The 19,540-nt window shown below is 37.8% G+C and overlaps 1 protein-coding gene across 1 annotated transcript in view; it reads left to right on the forward strand.

Moving 5' to 3' along the window:
• Nucleotides 1–19,540, forward strand: part of Smp_040190 (serine/threonine kinase) — a gene marked incomplete at its 3' end in the record, with an annotated part of 32,014 nt that overhangs the window by 8,624 nt on the left and 3,850 nt on the right. Inside the window, exons 6-8 of the mRNA XM_018795063.1 lie at nucleotides 646–769; nucleotides 17,232–17,611; nucleotides 18,988–19,059. Of these exons, the coding sequence (XP_018649413.1) occupies nucleotides 646–769; nucleotides 17,232–17,611; nucleotides 18,988–19,059 (576 nt within the window). The remainder of the gene's footprint in view (nucleotides 1–645; nucleotides 770–17,231; nucleotides 17,612–18,987; nucleotides 19,060–19,540) is intronic.

Below are 19,540 nucleotides of genomic sequence, written 5' to 3' on the forward strand. Positions count from 1 at the left end.
TGTTCTACCTACGTTGAATTGGGTGGCTGGGTAATATTATTAGCCCTCACACAAGACTTAGCTCAAAGCTGCGTAAAAATTATGTATTTGGTAATGAATTGCGGTGAGCTACTTGTCGACTTATGATATAAACACGATTTTGACTGTATACTTGCCAATAGAATGCTGGTCGACAATAACATGAAATAGTGTAATACACTTTGCTTTTGAGCCATATTCTTATGTTTATGGACTAATGTCTTATTTACTTCCTGGATGTGTGACAATCTTACCATGTTTTCTGTGAATCCACAGTCTTATACCACGTAAACATAGCTTTACTCTTATTAAGTTACCTATAGTAGTACTCTGTTATAATTTGAATTATGGAGCGTTAATAAGCTGTTCATTACTAGAATGAATGGCCGACAAATAAACAATGTCTTGTTAATTGATCGTGGACTATTGTAACTAGTTATTTCAAATTGTTCATTCTTCCGTTAGTATGCGCTACTCTCCTTTAGCTCTATCTTCATTTGTTCATTTCATAATCACAGCAGATTATTCTTGACTAAAATTTACGATTTGTGAGATGAGGAATTGTTCTCTATATAATACTTTCATAATCTAACCTAACTTGTAAACTTTTGCCCCATTCAACTTTAGAGTTTAGGTGTTATTCTTTACGTCATGGTGTGTGGTGCTCTTCCATTCGATGCTCAATCTCTTCCCCATTTGAAAAATCAAGTCCTTTCTGCCAGTTTTCGTGTTCCGTATTGGCTTTCTATGGGTAAGTTAACAGGCTTGGTAATGATATTGACGGCAATAATTTTATGATTTTATTCTCTAACATATCTATCAACGAGGTTTATTCCTTATTTGTGTGCATACTTGAATCCTAGTCAGTCAGTCAGTCAGTCAGTCACAACGTAGAACTTCGTACGTACGTACATCAGTTCGAGTTGCCATACCACATTAGCACAGAGATGCAGTTGTCGATTCAAATCCCATAGTGGTAGAAGTAGTAGGAGTATAATCAGAAATCCAAAAGATTAGAGGTTTCAAGAAATTATTGAAGGAGTATAGTACAGTGAAATAAATTTGGAAAGAGAAAAAGATAAAGACATGAGGAATTCAGAAGATTAGAATTTGGTAGAACACAAAGAGTGGATGCATCTTCGCCATTGCAAACGATTTTGAGCCATGTCATTCAAGGTCTCTAACCATCGGTTGCTGTCATCTCGCGAATCCCAACCAGGTAGTCTACACCTACCAACATGGCCCAGTCCACTTGTCAGTGACTTCATTGATTTGTGCCACGTTTTGGTCTGGCCACCCCTAGCTTTCTTCCAACCTACTCCTACACCATGAAACATTGCACGTCGGGGCAGTCGGTGGTCGGGCATACGTAACACATGTCCCAGCCATCTCAACTGATGAAGTTTCACTACTTCATCAATCGATTTGCCATCCCTACCTAGTACTCGTTTCCTAACAACTGCATTACTTACCCGGTGGTCCCAGGATATACGAGCAATGCTTCGAAGACACCTATGATCGAACACTAGTAGCCTACGAATATCCTCTACTCTTATTGGCCATGTTTCACTGCCATAGAGTAGGACGGAGCGAACTGCTGCACAGTAAACCCGTCCTTTGGTTGCTAGACGGATATCTCGCCTACGCCATAAATGACGCAAGTTGGCGAAAGCTAGACGAGCCTTCTGTATCCGTGCTGAGATTTCGTCACATACCAGACCACAAGGGCTGATGAGACTTCCAAGATAAGTGAAGTGGTCTACACGCTCAACTACTTCACTCCCTATCATTAGTTCAGGTGTCGATGCAACCCAATCCTGAAGTAACATTTTGCACTTCGAGGGAGAGAATCGCATTCCGAACATGCCTGCATAGTTGCTTATAGTGGTCAGAAGACTCTGCATGTTGTCAGCGTCTTCACCGAGTAAAACTATGTCGTCGGCGTATTCTAAGTCGACAAGTGAGTCTCCTGGTAAAAGTTCAACTCCTGGAGGTTTAGCTGATGAAAGTGCTATCTCTAAAAGTAAGTCAATGACAAAGTTAAACAAGAATGGGGAGAGTGGACAGCCCTGACGAACGCCACTTGTGGTAATCAGTTCTGATGACAGTTCGCCATAGGCTCTAACTCGACCAGTTGTGCTCGAGTAGAGAGCCTTTATGAGGTTAATGTACTTCTTTGGTACTCCTTTCACTGACAAACACTGCCATAGAACCTCACGATCAACAGAGTCAAATGCCGCCTTAAGGTCAAGAAATACTACTATTGTGGGACGTCTGAATTTGTGTCTATGTTCTAGGACCTGACGTAGGGTGAATATCTGTTCTATGCAACCACGTCCAGGTCGAAAACCAGCTTGGTTTTCTCTAGTCTGCTCTTCACGAGCTTTGGTTAGGCGACCTAGTATTATTGAAGCTAATATTTTAGACACTATATTAGTCAAACTGATCCCTCTGTGATTGTCACAAGAGGACTTTTGTCCTTTCTTATAGACTGGCACAATCAGTGATTGGGACCAGTCAGATGGAATTACGTCCAGTTCCCAGATTCTACCTAAGACCTCAGTCAATCTCACTGCTAGTACTGGACCACCATCCTTAAAAATCTCAAGGGTCAACCTGTCGGGGCCTGCTGCTCTCCCTCGCTTCAGATTTCCTATAGCTTTTTCAACATCACAGAGGGTTGGAGGACTTACATCAATTTGCCATTCAGGACGACTGGGGATCGTGGGTAATTGAAGTGTGGCTGAAGGCCAGTTGAACTGATCCCTAAAGTGTTCTGCCCATCGATCCAACCTCCTGGATTGAGAATGAATTATATGCCCATCTTTATCTGAGATGGTTTCACTGATATTCGGGTTCCTAATACCGGTTTCTTTAACGAGTCTGAATAGCTGCCTACTGTTACCTATTGCCGCTGCCTTTTCCATCTCTCTTGCTTTCGCTACCCACCACTGTTCACGATCATTACGTAGACTTCTTATAAGCCTGCGCTTAAGTTGACTCCGCTCTTCGTTATGTTCAGAGCCAGGTGGGATGAGTTTACGAGCATCTATCAGTGCGGTAGATGCTGCCGAGATCCATTGTTTCTCCCTAACGTTATGGTTTACCTTATTAGCGGATATCACTGCTGATTCCACAGCTTTTCGGATGTCATTCCACGCTGCCTCGGGGTGGACACAACTTACATGGCTGCCTAACTGTTTTTCTAGTTGTTCCTGAAATATATTCTTAGCTTGCCTACCATTAAGTAGAACCCTTAGAGGCTTCCCTGCAGTGTCTTTCCTACGTCCAGTAAGACGCAGACAAATACGTGCTCGCACTAGAGCATGATCTGAATCTAAGCATGTGCCCCAGAATGAGCGACAGTCTTCTATCGAGCCCCTCCATCGGTGGCTGATAGCGATGTGATCTAATTGGGTCCAACGTTGGGACGAATTCGGGGGTCGCCAGGTCAAAAGATGTTTTTCCTTATGCTTAAAGTTAGTATTTGCAAGAAATAGGCGGTTATCTGAGCATAGCTGCAACAGACGGTCGCCATTATCTGTTCTTTTCGCCATGACACCATAAGATCCACCCAGGTGTCCTTCCCTTTCACTTAGTTTACCTACTTGAGCATTAAAGTCACCTGCTACTATTACTACATCAGAACGCCTAGCTTCTCGGAGAAGGTCAGAAAGTTTCCTGTAGAACTCATCTTTTATATCGTCTGAGCTGCAGTCAGTGGGAGAGTAGGCAGAGACGACGAAGAGGCAACGACGAATTTCCCTATCTTTCCGAGTCCTTACTGATCCGTTTAGTCGAACAGCGCATAGACGACTGTCTACTGGGATCCAGTCTAAAAGAGCTAGTTCTGCCCTAGGACTTAATGCTATACCTACTCCAGCGAGGCCACGGGAAGCAGCGTCAGGGCTTCCAGATACACGGAGCGTGTATCGAGATGAAACTTTATTTTGATTAGGTGCGGTCAAATGAATGACACTACTCGAATCTTGTATGCGCGTTTCGGAGACGCAGCACACATCGATGGTGTAAGATTCTAGAGTCCTAGCTAAGGAAGCCTGTTGTCCTATTTGGCACAATGTTCGGACATTAAAAGTTCCTATATGTAGTTTAGAGCGTGGTTTCAGGAGACCAGGAATAACGTTCTGTGTACTCGAATCGTTTGCCCTAGCGGTGCGACGCGATAAAAGGACGTGGGAAGGGTTAGTCGAGGAGATAACAGAGTTATTAGGTGTAGGAAGGATTTGAAAGCGACCAACTTGGTCTTGTGTGCAGTTAAGGGTATGAGGGCTAGTATCACTTCCCGGCTGCCCACACCGTGGAAGGGTATTTCTTGAGGGACCTGAAAAAGAAGTTGGATTAGTGTTGGTCTTAACGACCTGGGAGCGTGACCGCAGTGCCCAAGGGACATCTGCTTGAGGCCGGTCACGCACGGCCTTTTTGTGGGGGATTTTTGACGTGTTAGCTCCGTTCTTCAAAAGTCCTTACCGCCGGAGACGGAAATCCGTGGGATAAGGCGAGGTGTGCATTTTTAGGGTCGACCTTTTCTAACCCCACCCCTCCTTGTGGGAAGGCAGCATCGCTGTCATGCTGGTTGTCTGAAGGAAACACCTTACTGCTTTCACACCTCTGTACAGTCAGCAGTACGACTTCGCCTTCGGACCTTGGGATTGCTGCTTTTAGTCTCACCGCTCTTCAACCGACCTGTCTGGCATGGTAGGACCTTGAGGAACGATTGTTCCAGCCAGCATAGCTCGATTGGATCATCACGATAGGCAAGCCCGACCACCACGTCAAGGTAGCAGCAACGGTCGGGAATCCTAGTCATCGCCTTGTAGATTCAAATCCAAAATTAAATAAAAGTGTAGGACATTAACAATCTGTTATGGTTGGAGCGGTTACGAGTTCACTTAGACTGCGAACGGAGAGACCGAATAGCTATCTATTCTGACGCGTCCCAGGCCCGCTAACTAGAGTGAGAAGTCCAAGTTGGAAGTGGGGAAGATATATTCCGTAAGCAGCCAGGAGCACAAGCAATCGCAACAACAAGAAATCAAACATATATATACAGCATAAAATTTTCCTTGGGAAGCATTACAAAATAGCGTATTACAAGATACAACGAACCAATAGCGTCTAAGATTTTCCCAAGTTGGAAATACGACATGAAGGTGAAAAGAGCGCTTTTGGTGCGCAAACAAAGAAATTCAAATTTTCAAAATAAAATTACAAAAATAAGTCATTTACTAAGTGAGTTCTGGGGATTTAACATCCCCAACACAGTCGTACTCCCACTTCAACCTTCAATAAAAGAGCACAGTGATCCTTATCAGTTTGCTAACAAATGCAAAAGAAGCACCTTAGATGCCGTCGCGGTTCTGCATCACAATATAGTGTTCGGTTTGGAAAAGGGTAAAAAGTATATTCGATGCGCTTTTCTGAACTATACTTCTGCTTTTGATTCTATCCCAAGACAACTTTTTCTTAGTAAGTTAATCAGCGTCAACACTGACAGCTGGATAAATAAATGGCTATGCTCCCACCTCTCTAAAAGAGAACAGTACACTGTGTTTGGAAGAAAGTGTTCAACGTCTCTACTGTGTAATGAAGGTGTGCCACAAGGAGCTGTTCTCCCACCTCTCCTTTTCTCTTTTTTTCTGCATGATCTTCCACAGAAAACATTTTTGTGAAATATGCGAACGATTTCACCGTATGTATGCCGATTTCTACCTCTTTACATCCCATAGAAATGAATGAGTTTTTGTTTCGTATTGAATGGTGGTCTGCTGGTAATGGTCCCATACTTAATCCGTGTAAATGTTAAGCTGCTAACTTTAGCCCGAGACATGGACAGCACCTATACACTATTTTAGGATCCCATAATGCTTGTGTCATTGGAGACTCTTTGATAAACACAGTGTCGAAGGTCAATTATCTTGGTGTGACCTTTTCCTCTGATCTCTCTTGGTCTTTTCATGTTTTACTGTAATCGAAGAAAGTTTTCCGTCTGACTTACTACATAAAGAGGCTGCACGTTTTTGGGATTACTCGACATTTACTCTTGGAATTTGTAAATTCCTGCATATTACCTATTATTCTTTACTGCTCTCCATTATTCTTTCCATGGCTTTTGAGAAAAGACTGTGGTGTATTGTGGAAAGTGCTGAAGGCAGTTAGTAAGGTGTGTGGTGAATCTTTTGAGGTCATTATTAATATTGTTGTGGATAGATATCTAATGTCTTGCAAACTCCTGGCAGGTGTTATCCAGCCATCTATTTCACTCATATCTTTCTCTTTGTATATATTCTGGTAGAACGAGACGTAAATACATTGATATCCATGCACTCAAGCAAAGATGTAAAAGTTCTATAATACCTTTCCTAGCAAATATACTCTGTGACGAACAGGTTGTTGGAGTTGACCTAGTCAATAGCTTGTATTCTTAAACATGTCTCTAATTGAAAAGTTGTACAGATTCAGATATTTTTTCACCTTTTTCCTCTCTTTTTTGTTGTTTTTGTAAAAGAAACTTGTTGAAATACCTCGTGCTGAAAATTCTATAATGTACAAAAATATTATATTGAATAAAGCCATTAATAATAAATAATACTTCTCATTTTACCGCCTTTTGTGTTACCTGCATGTTTTGGTAAAATCTTAGGGAATAAATATTTCAACTAATACTGCTCAGTTGTTCACAACTGACCACTGCGTTGAAGGAGCTGCTTAGACATTGTTTGTCTGCGTTATAGATTGTCATTCTTCCTCCCCGACTTTATCGTAGACATGTTAGATGTGAGATTGATAACCTTTGATCTTCATGGGATCTTTTCCCTGCATAGAGATTCTGTGATAAAATTAAAATATCGGGATGTATTCGTCCTTTTAAACGAAGACTTTAATGAAAAGTATGGAGTCTTCTAAGTGACTTGTGCTTAAGTGTGATAATTTCTGAAATGATTGTCGTATCTACTGAACCTAAGATGATGTTTCAGGACTGATCTATGTCGGCACATACTTCGGTATATACTGTTACAACTTGTGGCCTGCTTGCATGCCCTGTTGACGTATAACGTGATAATACCGCTAATCAGAGAGCAGTGAATTATCGATCGGACCAATGATACACGGAAACCATACAAGCAGTTTAGAGTACCTGTCGGTCCTGCTTTCCGACTAGCCCAGCCAGTTAAGTTCAGAACACCAATAACAGTCTCTGCCGCATAAATCATTATACTTCAAACATACTGAGTTTATATGCCAATCAAACTGAACACATCGTACCATAAGATAGAAAATAACATTTGTACAAGATTCAGCTAAATGTGGCTGTGAATAAGGGAGATAGTAAGTGATAGACAGGGCATAATTCAAGAACTGTAAATCGTATGACAATAGTTCATAAGTCGAAATAAAGCTTATAATAAGGGGGACATAAATATGAATGGTTCAGTTATTTAGCAATTATACGATAAAAAATATATGCATAGTATTGGTTCATAAATGGACCCCAAAATTACCATTCTCTATTCTTATCGGGACATAACAGATACAAGCTCTACTTACTAAATGCTAGTTATTTATTTATATATATGTATACATATTCCGTGATCGTTGATATACTGGTTTACAACATTTTATTGGTACTTTTAGATGATACTGTTATTTTAGTCATATTACACAAATATTCATATCGTATCACTCCTTAGTTTTAGTTACACGTAGTAGCTGTAAACTATGTATAGTGTTTATGGATGAGCATAATATCTAGGTCCCTTAGTTTCACTAGATGAAGTGAAATTCAAAAGTTTGTTTGATGAATCAAGTGTCTGGACTTCTCAGCGACAATTTATTGTTAATTATTTTTATTATTAATAGGTATTATTTAGAAAACTGAATAATTACTGTTCGAAGTTATAATGTCTGGGTAGTATCGTCATCCTTATCAAGATCTTTCCACTCCACTTTATAATTTTTTATCATTGCAAGTTTACAACATGGTTGCAACCGAAATATTCGCTGGTATTCATAATAAGCATTCTTATTTTCCATGTGATTAGATGACTTGAAGTAAATATATTGCGATAACTCTTTTAATTGGTTTGTTCAGTCTTTCAAGAATATATTAGCTTCAATTTCATATAATATGACTCTAATACTTCCAAATATACAAACTATGACGATTTTGATTTCAGATTATGGTTACTACCACTGTTGTTTTAGAGTGTAGATGCAACACTTGCATAAGTATTCTCCCATTAAGTTAAAAAATAATCATAATAAATATTGAATTAGAAACAAATGAACAAAATGTGATTTTACTTGATAAATGATTTAATCTTTTAACCTTATAGTCGGTTAGCCGTAAGCAGCGTTAGATTCGAAATAGTCAAATAATAATAATAATTGTTGTTGTTGTTTATAATAAAAAAGATTATGCATAGAAAGTATGGTTTAGAAAAAAAAGTAGTAATTGATCCGTGAAAGAAGACAAATTGAATTCGACATTGCAATTGCGTCTGATTTTAATCCATTTTACTTAAGGCCTTCAATCGTTGTACACGATTTTAATGCTGCATTTAAGTCTTACGACTCGTTTCAAGTGGTCTATCTTGCTGAATAGAACTTTAAAGATGATATATCTTGGGATAGTTCTCACCATAGACAAGTTTCACTACCTTGTTAAGATAGCAGTTACGAACGGATTTTTCAGACCTATATTTATATGTTGCACATGATAACGGTATTACGATTCACACACGTAAATTTTTATAGTGATACTAGTTTTACCCTCGCACTGTATAAGAAAGCAAGGGGATATTCATTAACTTAAGATTTTGAACGCTTTGCCACAACATTATACAAAATAAATAAAACTTTCTACACAGCCAAGCTCCGAATCGTTTTCTCTAGCCGGCCTACCATTCGGGGGTGTGTTAAGGATAAACTTTCGCTTTGGGCCACATCGATGTGTATTTATAAATTTACTTGCTCATGTGGAGCACGTTATATAGGCCGCACAAAGCGATCGCTTTCTAAACGTATCTCTGAACACTATCCAGCTTGGCTCCTAAAAGGTGAATGTAAAAAGATAACCAGTTCGATACAAGAGCATTTGATCAATTGTGGACACATTGCTCCAAAAGACACGTCTTTTAAAATAATCTATAGAGTTAAAGGAACCGGATCAAAGGGAGGTCGAAACAATATTTTATGCACTGCTGAGGCATTGGCAATCCATGAATTCAAGCCTGAACTTTGCGTGCAGAAACGATTTGTCCAACCTCTTACCCTTCCTTGGCCCTAATTCCCTCATTGGGTACGTTTTTTGGTTGTTTTTTTTTCTTCTGTACTTTTATCTGATTATTATCGGTTTTTTGTTTTTTAAATTACTATTTTACATTTAAACTCTAATCAGTTATTATTATTATTACATTATACAAGTTTTCTTGATTATTACTCAGATTATTATTATTATGACCTTTGTGTTTGTCGCTTTTCTTCATATCTGTCAATTGAACTATTATCTGACCCATAAATTATTTTATTCCTTACCCCTTGATTAGTACGTCACCTCATTTGTTATTTATTGTCGAATCCATTTATAATGCAATCTTTTCTAGCCTCCTATAGACATATATTTTCCATTTAACTATATATACGAATGTACAGCTTAAGTAATGATTTCGTCGAAAAGAAAATTTTCTTCGCTGAATTCTCTTTTTCTTATACAAAACAATATTTATTAATCAAAATTTTGACACCAAATACCAGTTACTCACTGCATGGATGAATTATTTCATCCGGTCTGAGGCTCAGCTCTGAGTTACACGTGTTTGAATCTTGCACGATTCTGTAGGTTTCGAATTTGCCTTATTACAGCGTCTGGTTAACAGTTGTCATCCTTGTTATCTTAATTCCAGTAAAATCGTCCAGATTTAGACATACTTATAAGACTTTCAAAATGATATTCAACGGTTTCCGATTTGATCACATGTTCACAATGATATATATATATTACTTAGGCCTGTTACCCCTAATGGAGGAGTATAGGCAACTCAACAGCATTCTCGATCCAACTCTGTCATGGACAATCCTTACCACTTCTTTCCAGTTAACATTCATCCTTTTCATGTCTGCTTACAATTCTCGGTGCAGTGTGTTCTATCACCTTTCTCCTTGCCGTTTCCCTTTACTATCACAAGTTACCACATGTCTCGTGATGCAGTTTGGTGATTTACTTAATGTATGTTCTATTCACTCCCACAGTCTTTTCTTCACTTCCTCTTCACATCGAAGCTGATTTATCGTCTTCCACAGTAGGCTGTTTGTTGTTGATGGTATCCGACCAATGGACATTGAGTATCTTGTGTAGACAATTGTTTATAAATGCTTGTACCATTTTCATGATGGTTGTAATAGTTGTGGAAGTTTCAGCTCCACATAGTAGAACTGACTATCTTGACGTTCGTATCGAATATTCTCACTTTGATATTGGTTGAGAGACAGTTGTTTTGAGTTGCATATGTTGTTCAATTGTAGGGATGATGTTGTTGCTTTGCCAATCCTCACCTTGATGTCTGCACCGGATCCTTCTTGTTCATCGATGACGCTGACCAGTCAGTCAGGTACGTGGAAGTTTCCACCTATTCCAACATAGTTCCTCCATCAAGTGTGATTGGTTCGTTTGGTGTTCTCCATGTTGTGTTTGAGGATGTTGGTGTCTCTCTTGTCAATGTTGAAGTCTACTGCAGCAGAGACTACTACTTCACTAGTTGTTTTGATCTGTATTTGTTCGTAAGTATGGGATAGAAGGGCTTCGACTGGTATATTGTATATTGTCAGGTCCTACTGCTTTCCCACGAAATTTTATTCAAAATAACAAGTGTATGTGAACAGCAAAAAGTTCATATAATTATAGTATGTGCATAAGAAGCTTCTAGATACTTGTTCAATAATCTACCAGATCTGATTGTTTTATAATTAGCCAGTCAGCGTGCGCCGTCACGATCATGCACATAACATGCCTTAATCCGGTTTATTTCCCGTTAACAACTGGTATATTGTATATTATCAGGTCTTACTGCTTTTCCACTGTTGATTTGTCTGACGGTCACAATTGATTTCTTCGATAGTTGGTGGAGTGACATGTATAGGAATGTCTGTGTGTGTTGCTTCGATATCTCTTGGATTCAATGGAGCTGGTCTATTCGAGAGTTCCTCGAAGTATTCTGCCCATCTGTTCCTCTGTTCTTGAATCTCAGTGATAGTCTTGCCTTCTTTGTCCTTGACTAGTTTCTCTGATTTACTATATTTGCCTACCAGTTTCTCCGTCATGTCATATAGTTGTTTTATATTTCCTCCTGTTGCAGCTTTCTCTACTGTCGTCGCTAGGTCTTCCACATATTTATGCTTGTCAGCTGTAATCCCCCTCTTCACTTGCTTGTTTGCTTCTCTGTATCCAACTTGTGCTATGAATTCTTCTGCTCGTGTTCGACTGTTGTTAATTTCTATCTTCTTGTTCTTCTTCCTTTGTTGAATCCAAAACAGGGTTTACATAGAGATGCATTCCTTATGATGATGTTTGCTGCAACCCAGAACCCCTGACACTTTGAAGTTAGTGCTTCTCTGATCCATTTCCAGTTGTTCCCTATGGTAGTTTATTCTTCTTTGAGTAGATTATGTAAGGGTTGGAACCTGTTGTTGAGTGCTATGTTGAATTCGTTGGTTTTATCAGTGTGTGAAAGGAAGTGTGTATTGAACTTTTGTAATGCTGTTTGTCCAGTTATCCATTGCTTCTTTAGCTTCAGTCTGATCTTGAAAACCATATCGTAGTGGTGATCTGAAGTTATGTCAGTTTGTCTCCTGGTTCTCACGTCTCCCATTGACCTTGTGAATTTGTTAGTGATGAAAGTAAGATCTATCTAGCTCTATGTAGTGTGATCCGGTGATACCCTTGTGTGTTTGTGTATGTGTTTATGTGGGAATGTTGTGCCACATTGTTGACCAATTTGTTGAATGCTCATAAATCTGCAAATCTGTCACCATTCTCGTTCCTTTCTCCTAGTCAGTCCATGTTGTCCCATGATATCTTCATACCTGGGTTGTCCATTCCGATATTGGTATTTAGGTTTCCCTTCAAGATGGTAGGGTCTTTTCCTGAGCACTTCACTATGATTTATTGCAGCCTCTCATAAAACTGATCTTTTACATCGTTACGGCTATCATTGATGGGTGCATAACATTGGATAATATTCATTGTGATCCCCTCCTTTGTTTTGAAGGATGCTTTGATGATGCCGGATTCATGAGATTTCCATCGTATAAGTGCTTTACGTGCTTCTTTGGACAGGATCAGAGCAACTCCCTGAGTGTGTGGAGTATTTTCTTTTTCGTGACCAGAGTATAGCAACATCTCTTCCGTATCTAGCCTTTGCTGCACATTTTGTGTCAAGTGGCTTTCGCTGATTCCGAGCACCGTCAATTTGTTCCTCCTCATTTCCGTAGCAATTTGTTTAGTTCCCCTGGTCTCCCACACTTTCTGTACATTCCATGTACGCATATTAATTGTTGCTGTGGTTGTTAGAATGGGGATTGGTCTGGTGACTTTGAAAGAATCTCATCTTTCACCATGAGACATCATAATTGTTTTGACTGTAGATCGTTGGACTCGGAGGACAGAGTTTAAATGATTGAATTTGTTTAATCTGGTTAGTGTTTTGTTAGAAATTTTGTTTTCCACTGGATGTGGTTGCTGACACCATGCCCAACCCCCAGCCTTCAATACTGCTTGGTACCGGCAATAGCTGTAGAAGAGTGTCCACATAGAAGTATATATATGTATTCTACCATATGAAGTTCGCAGAAAATATGTTTTAGAAGTGGTGTGTGTTAGTGAGAGAAAAATGTGATTATTGGAAAAAATAAGCACAGTCTGCTAATTACCAAATATATGATTTCCTTTTATCACATTGATTTCTGCGAACTCGCCGAGTGGTACTTCTTTTGACTTTGTTGAAGAAAGTATTTTCTTGTGTTAATCTGGTTTTTTATTCTGGGTTGTGAGTCTGAAGTAACATGACTAGTGTGATTATCGTATTAACGTGTTGTCTTAATATCCCTGAGAGGGGATAATAATTTAAACCATCCGTTATATCAACAAGACCCTTTTGAAATAGAATAACTGGTCGTCATTATAATACTGAATAAACAGTAAGGTAAATTATGTTTACGTATACAGAACCTGATCTATTACAGTCTTTTTTGTAGAAATCGACGTAAATATAATGAAATTTTTCATCTGTATTTGCTAGAAAATTCACTTCATGGTCTATGGTTCATATTAACCTCAATAAACTATTGTGCGATCATTTAATATTGAAGACGAAATAATTGTTAAACCTAATTATCTGTATAATAGATTATCGTTATTGTCAAACAAACATGAATTTAATTTTCATACTTATATGTATAACAGCTTTAGTTTTCTTCTAAAATAGGATACATATATGCTCAGATAATTGTTCAGTAGTCTCTTGGTTTCCATTAGTTTTTTCACCTATCACTGATTTCTAATGAGAAAGTGTTCATGTTTTAGTCGAGAAGCACAACTTTTATGAAAGCTACAACAACTGTACTCCTTTCAATATACGGACAAACTATCCTTTGACAGTACCAACATTTCGTATAGTCAGCCCATGAAGTAATTGACTGTTGAAATAAGCTTTGTGAACTAGTTTGTACTGATACAGTATTCGTAAACTATGATTGAACCTGTTGAATGACACGGTTCAAAATCAGTTGTATTGATGTAATTTCTCCATTGTCTATCTTTTCAATCATGAACATACTACAACTTCCTACTTTTCACTCCCTTATCGTGTTAAGTCGTACATCTCTGGCTTAATTTTGCAGTAAAATCGATATTATCATGCCTTTTCTTTCTGTTGTTGTTCACTTCGTTGATTTCTTCTCTAACTGTCCATTTACATGAAGGATGTGGTAACGCAAATCGATCCACTTACTTAAAGTATTCGAAGTTGTGTGTAACTAAGTGGTTACATTCAGTTCTGTTATTCAACTTATTGTTATTAGTGCGAGGAAAAGTCCAAGTTTTTCCACATAATATTTTTAGATCTGGGATTATAATTCTAAGCCTATCTTGTATGAAACACCACACAGTTACGTCAAGTAAGAATACACACATACACCTCTTCCTCATCATTCATTTAATGATTTTCAATTACATTATCGAAATTTATCAAAGGGACTAATTGCTTTACATTATTTGGGTTGCTTTAAGATGGTGGTTGGAGATAGTCAACAGGAAACCCTAAACCTAGGTTTCGTGCTACTTGGCACTCGTCAGCAAGGTGTATCTGTAATCCTGAGGGAGCTGATGCTCCCTGACGAATTCGATTTGCACTAAGAAAGACCTGACATACATGACATTGATTACCCATTGATCAATCAATTGAGTTGCTTTCTTTGTTCTGTAAATGATTTTGGTTATGGCTATCGTTATTACATTCACGTATACTTTTTTTAATTTCAAGCGTACGTCACACATGTATATGATATTCGAACAACAGTGTATTGTTTAAAAATGTTTCCTAATAAGCAATTATGTGACGTAATCATACATTATCACTAACATATTTCTCTCCCTAGTATCAGTCGTCTAATTTCAGACTTTAACTATCGATTATATCACGTCAAGCTCACGCATGAAATCACATGTGTTGTGATTACGTATTTATGATGCAAACGTCTGCTTCGTTTGTTTATGTATTGTATTCGTTGTACGTGTGTATGTTTGTAAGCCATATGTATTCTGATTTCTTTGTTCAAGTCTACGCTCATTTTTTTCTATAGTTTATACACAGTTATCAGCTGATGATTTATCAAATGTTCCGTATAAGAGAAAAAACGTCATCAATGGTCAATACTTTCTCGAGATGTCTGTCTCAAACAGTTGAAAATTTAGTTTAGCATCATGTATATATGGTGTTAACATATTAACTTTTCAAGGTATTGAAGATGGTTTTATGTACCTAGTCATAAGTTGTTAGTGATTATTTTATTTATTTATTTAGTTCACATATAATCTGGTTCAGAGTTGGGTACCAAAAGTAGTATATGCCACACGAACTTTGTGTGTGTGTGCGGGGGGGGGTAAGATAATGTTCTAGGTTCTAAAATAGGTGGTTTAGTTAGTAGGTAACTCCCCGAGCCTTTCACCTAAAAGCTTAGTTAATAAGGTAGCAGAGTATCGTCAAAATCTACCGTGATAAGAAACAGATTCATATGCTGGTTTTAGTCCTCCACTTACACTATTGGTTTAACATTAGGGTTTTCCATTTACCCCCTAAATGAATCCTCCATATCGGTTAATCTGGTATGTGTACCACATGTTGTTACAATCTATTCCCGTCATAAATTTGAACAAAGTAAGGACGGTAATATTTCCAGAGTGGTCATCACATTGTTTTTGTGTACTTTATTTATTCTCTTTCTTTGTTACCGCTTACCTTAACCTGTCTAGTTGACCTTTTAATTTTCATATAAAAATGTCTTAACAAGTATATGTGTGATCACACTGTTCGAAATGTATTGCGCAAATATATCACATAATTCTGATAAACTTCGTCTTCTCATTGCGTTATCGAAATTTCCAGAATACATCGAATTCATTGTATTTCGTTGCTTTTTTTCTTCAGCTAACATACAAACTAGTAATATATACTTATTTCCAATTATTAACATAATCTTCAATTTAAAATAGATTTTAAATAACCAATAGATCGTCTGGAATGTAAAAAAGAGTTAGTGTTTTTGAGACAGGTTTTTTATAATTGGTCAAGATGATAGTTCTAGAAAATATTCAAGATATTGTCTGCGTAATATAACAAAATTTGTTTTCGGAAGTTTATGAATGAAACCAAGGGCGTGTGGGTTTAACCCACGGGATTATATTCATATTCCTTTTTCTAAATTCCAAAAAACATACTCGTTATCGACAGTTGGTTTATAAGATTTAAGAATGTGTTAGTATTTTGTTGAAATCATGAACTGATCTGAGTTAGATAGCCATTGAAAACTTATAAACACTAAACGACCGTTTCAAACTAGTATAGGACTCCTTAGAAGTGCGCACCCACAACCCCGCTCCACAGGGAATCGGACCCAGGACGCTCAGCCCCGTACACGAACACACCCCCCCTAAACCGCTGAGCTGACATCCAACGGTGTTCATGTCTAACCTCAATCAATTCACGACATTGCGCAACCATCTTCCGTTGTTTTCGGTGGGTAATTATCTCACACCTAACACGGATTATCTGCGGTGGTCACGACTCCTTACTACAATTCTGAAAATCTTCTCTCGAAGCTAGTCACTAATGAGCAAACGGTGGTTGTCAATTTGGGTTTGTGAAGACTGTTGAGTTTCATTAAAATCAACATCACTGTGGAGTTCAATACTATATGGAGACAGTCGTCTAGCGCTTCCAGGTTTTAGATGTTTGTCTAACCTAAATCAGTTTACGATTTCAATGAATTTCAACCATCTGTATTACTTTATTAAAATCCAATCAGTAACGGAAACATATGGATCTTTTCGTACTTATATTTTTTAATCTATTTATAAGTAGTGTGTACGTTGCTGATACTTAAGTTTGTTCTCATGGTAAAATTATTTGACACGAACTTTTGTTCCTGTTTGTTTAAACGTAGTAACCACTCACATTGTTTTACGTACACTACCTTATGTAACTGCTGTTCAATCTATCATGTTAAATTTGATTATTCTGAGTCACAGAATGCTATATATATATATATATATATATTCATTTTGTTCATACTTCATCTTCGTTGATCTACGTTCATAATATATTCGAGATTAGTTGTAAACACACATTGATCATCAGACAGTGTAAAATTTCTCCCAACTGTTTCCTCTACAATAGTACTAGCAATTTGGCATTGACATACACTATATTTTTCGGATATTCATATGTAGCTAGAAATGTTCGATAGTTATTTTTATAACTAGGTTTTCGATTGTCCGCTCGTATAGACAAAATGTATTCATCAATCCTAACTGAATCATTTCCTATCTTTCACTCACAAAAAGATCAATTTTGACTGCAACTTCGAATACGTTGTTTTACACTGTAGATCTATAAGCTTTCATCTTGTTTTCTGCTTTACAGCATGTGAACAAGTAATACGTAGTATGTTGTCGAAAGAACCGAGCGATCGCCCGACAACAAAACGTATCAGTCAATTTCCATGGTTCACTTCATCAACAATTCCACATAATCGTTATCATGATAAACTAATTGCAAATGTTATGTCTAATTCGTTGGCCACAATGCATTTAACTAACAAACCTGTCCCTACGCAAACAACATTACAACAAACGTTGTCACCCTGTGGTGCTAATACAAATATTCTAAATAAATCTACGGACTATGATTTAGTTCAACCCACGTTTATTTTGAAACATTGTTCTTGTGATTGCTCTTCAAAATTCTCATGGAGTAAAGACGATCTACAAAGTCCTGGTCCTAATTTAGCGGCTGAAATGAAAGTAAGTCATTTTTTCAAGTTAACACTTACGCTAATTTGATTTGCCTCTGTTATGTTTTTCTCTATCTACTTAAGGCTTTTGATCGTATTAGGTGCTCTGAAATAGATGGTTTAATTGATATACCTTCGCTTTCTTTCTAGCTAGCATCATCAGTACTAACGTCAGATAGAGATGACCTTTTTAATTATTTCACAAGCCCCAAATCAGTTCTTTTTCATGACCTTGTTTGTAACTGGTTGTCTTCATAAGCTTTGTTGCTTTCATGTACCCTTACATTTTGGTCGACAATTTTTTTCGATTGACCTCTTATCATGTGACTAATCAACCTTTTTCTTGTGTACTGATAAACTGAATCTTTATCGGCATATCTATCGATTGCAGATTAAACCTAACGTCATAATTTTAAGAATTCTCTGGTATCCTCTCAGTTTCTTTGATCGAGAATCCTAGCATTTTTCCTATCGAATTCATGTTCATAGTTATCTGCGCGCGCTGATATAAGTGATAACATGTGTCGTTAGACTGCTGGTCTTTGTACATAATAAGTCAAAACGGAAAACGGGTCACCGTTGTGAGCTACAAATCATCTAGTCCGCTCTCCCTCTTGAAATGCTCTCACATGGCCAGCGAATATATAACCTCTGTCAGGGAAGTCCTACTCACTGCCTTCTCGTGACGGGGTGTTGTTTACGAAATTGAGAGGATGAAAATCGAATGTCCGGCGCTTTAACCGGCTTGGTGGACAAGGCGAGTCCACCTAGGGGAGTTGGAAAACCCTGATTCCAAACCAATGGTGCACATGGGCTCCAGTATCCTGACGGAACAAATGGCGTACGAATCAATCGTTGATCACCGGCTACCATGGGAATGCATCTCCTGCCGATGCTCCACTGCCTTGTGGATCAGATTTTTCGGTCAAAGGCTCAGGGTGTGGTCCCCTAAGAAAACCACCTGCTTCAGTTTGGGCACCTGTGCAGTATCACAGCCCTCACACAAATCGAATGAGATTTGTGAGGCGCATATTTATCTAGTGCTTTCTTGTACCAATATTTATGTGTTTAAATAAATAAATAAAGTTTATGTAACTGGCGACTGGCGATTTCCTGCCACATACCACACCATCAATGGTCCGTATCGTCCCCACTGGAAGCTGTTGATTGGTGGTCTGACTTCAATCTTGCACATATCTCATCAGTTAATTACTATTTTTACATAATTCCGTCCACATTAATAATATATTGTATCGTGATTTAATGAAGTAAATAAGTTTAAGTATTGTGGAGATCACTGTATTTTGTTGTTTCTCAGTGCCTAATGCTTTTAAATCATATTTTTACGATTAGTGACTTTTTCATTCTGTTGCTATTTTTTTGAAGGTTGGTAAACTAAACGAATTAGTTATTATGATTATGGAGTCTTATGGAATGTGTCGCACTCAAATTCTCAAGGTGAGCTATCATCCGAGTGAATTGTTTTTTTTAGTGAAAAAAGTATGTTCATGTTTATTTATGATTTAGGTAACTGCTTATAAGATAATATATATAGGACCTAATTTTAAGCTATCAAATAACACATATTTCATTCAGAAGTGACTTTCAGGCTTGTAGTATTAAACATTATCGGAAACACTGATGAGTATCATCTTAAAACATCATCCGTTTACTATAGTTTAGTATATTTTATGTAACTGGTTATATTATCTACTTATTCTGTTTAGTCGATCAACTTGACACCTCAAGTGGAAAGTACTGTGGTTTTTTTATTAAGTATATAAGCGTAAATCTAGTCTAAGAATGTAATTGTAAGCATTTAACTCGATCTTTCCATTTAACCGTTAAGTCAGTGAATTATTATTTCATTTTGACCAACATGAACTTTCAGCTGATGCGTTAACTGGTGCCCACTGTCTGGAATTCATATTGTTTATAT

The sequence above is a fragment of the Schistosoma mansoni genome, chromosome 1 (genome assembly GCF_000237925.1).
Source record: "Schistosoma mansoni strain Puerto Rico chromosome 1, complete genome".
NCBI lineage: Eukaryota > Metazoa > Platyhelminthes > Trematoda > Strigeidida > Schistosomatidae > Schistosoma > Schistosoma mansoni.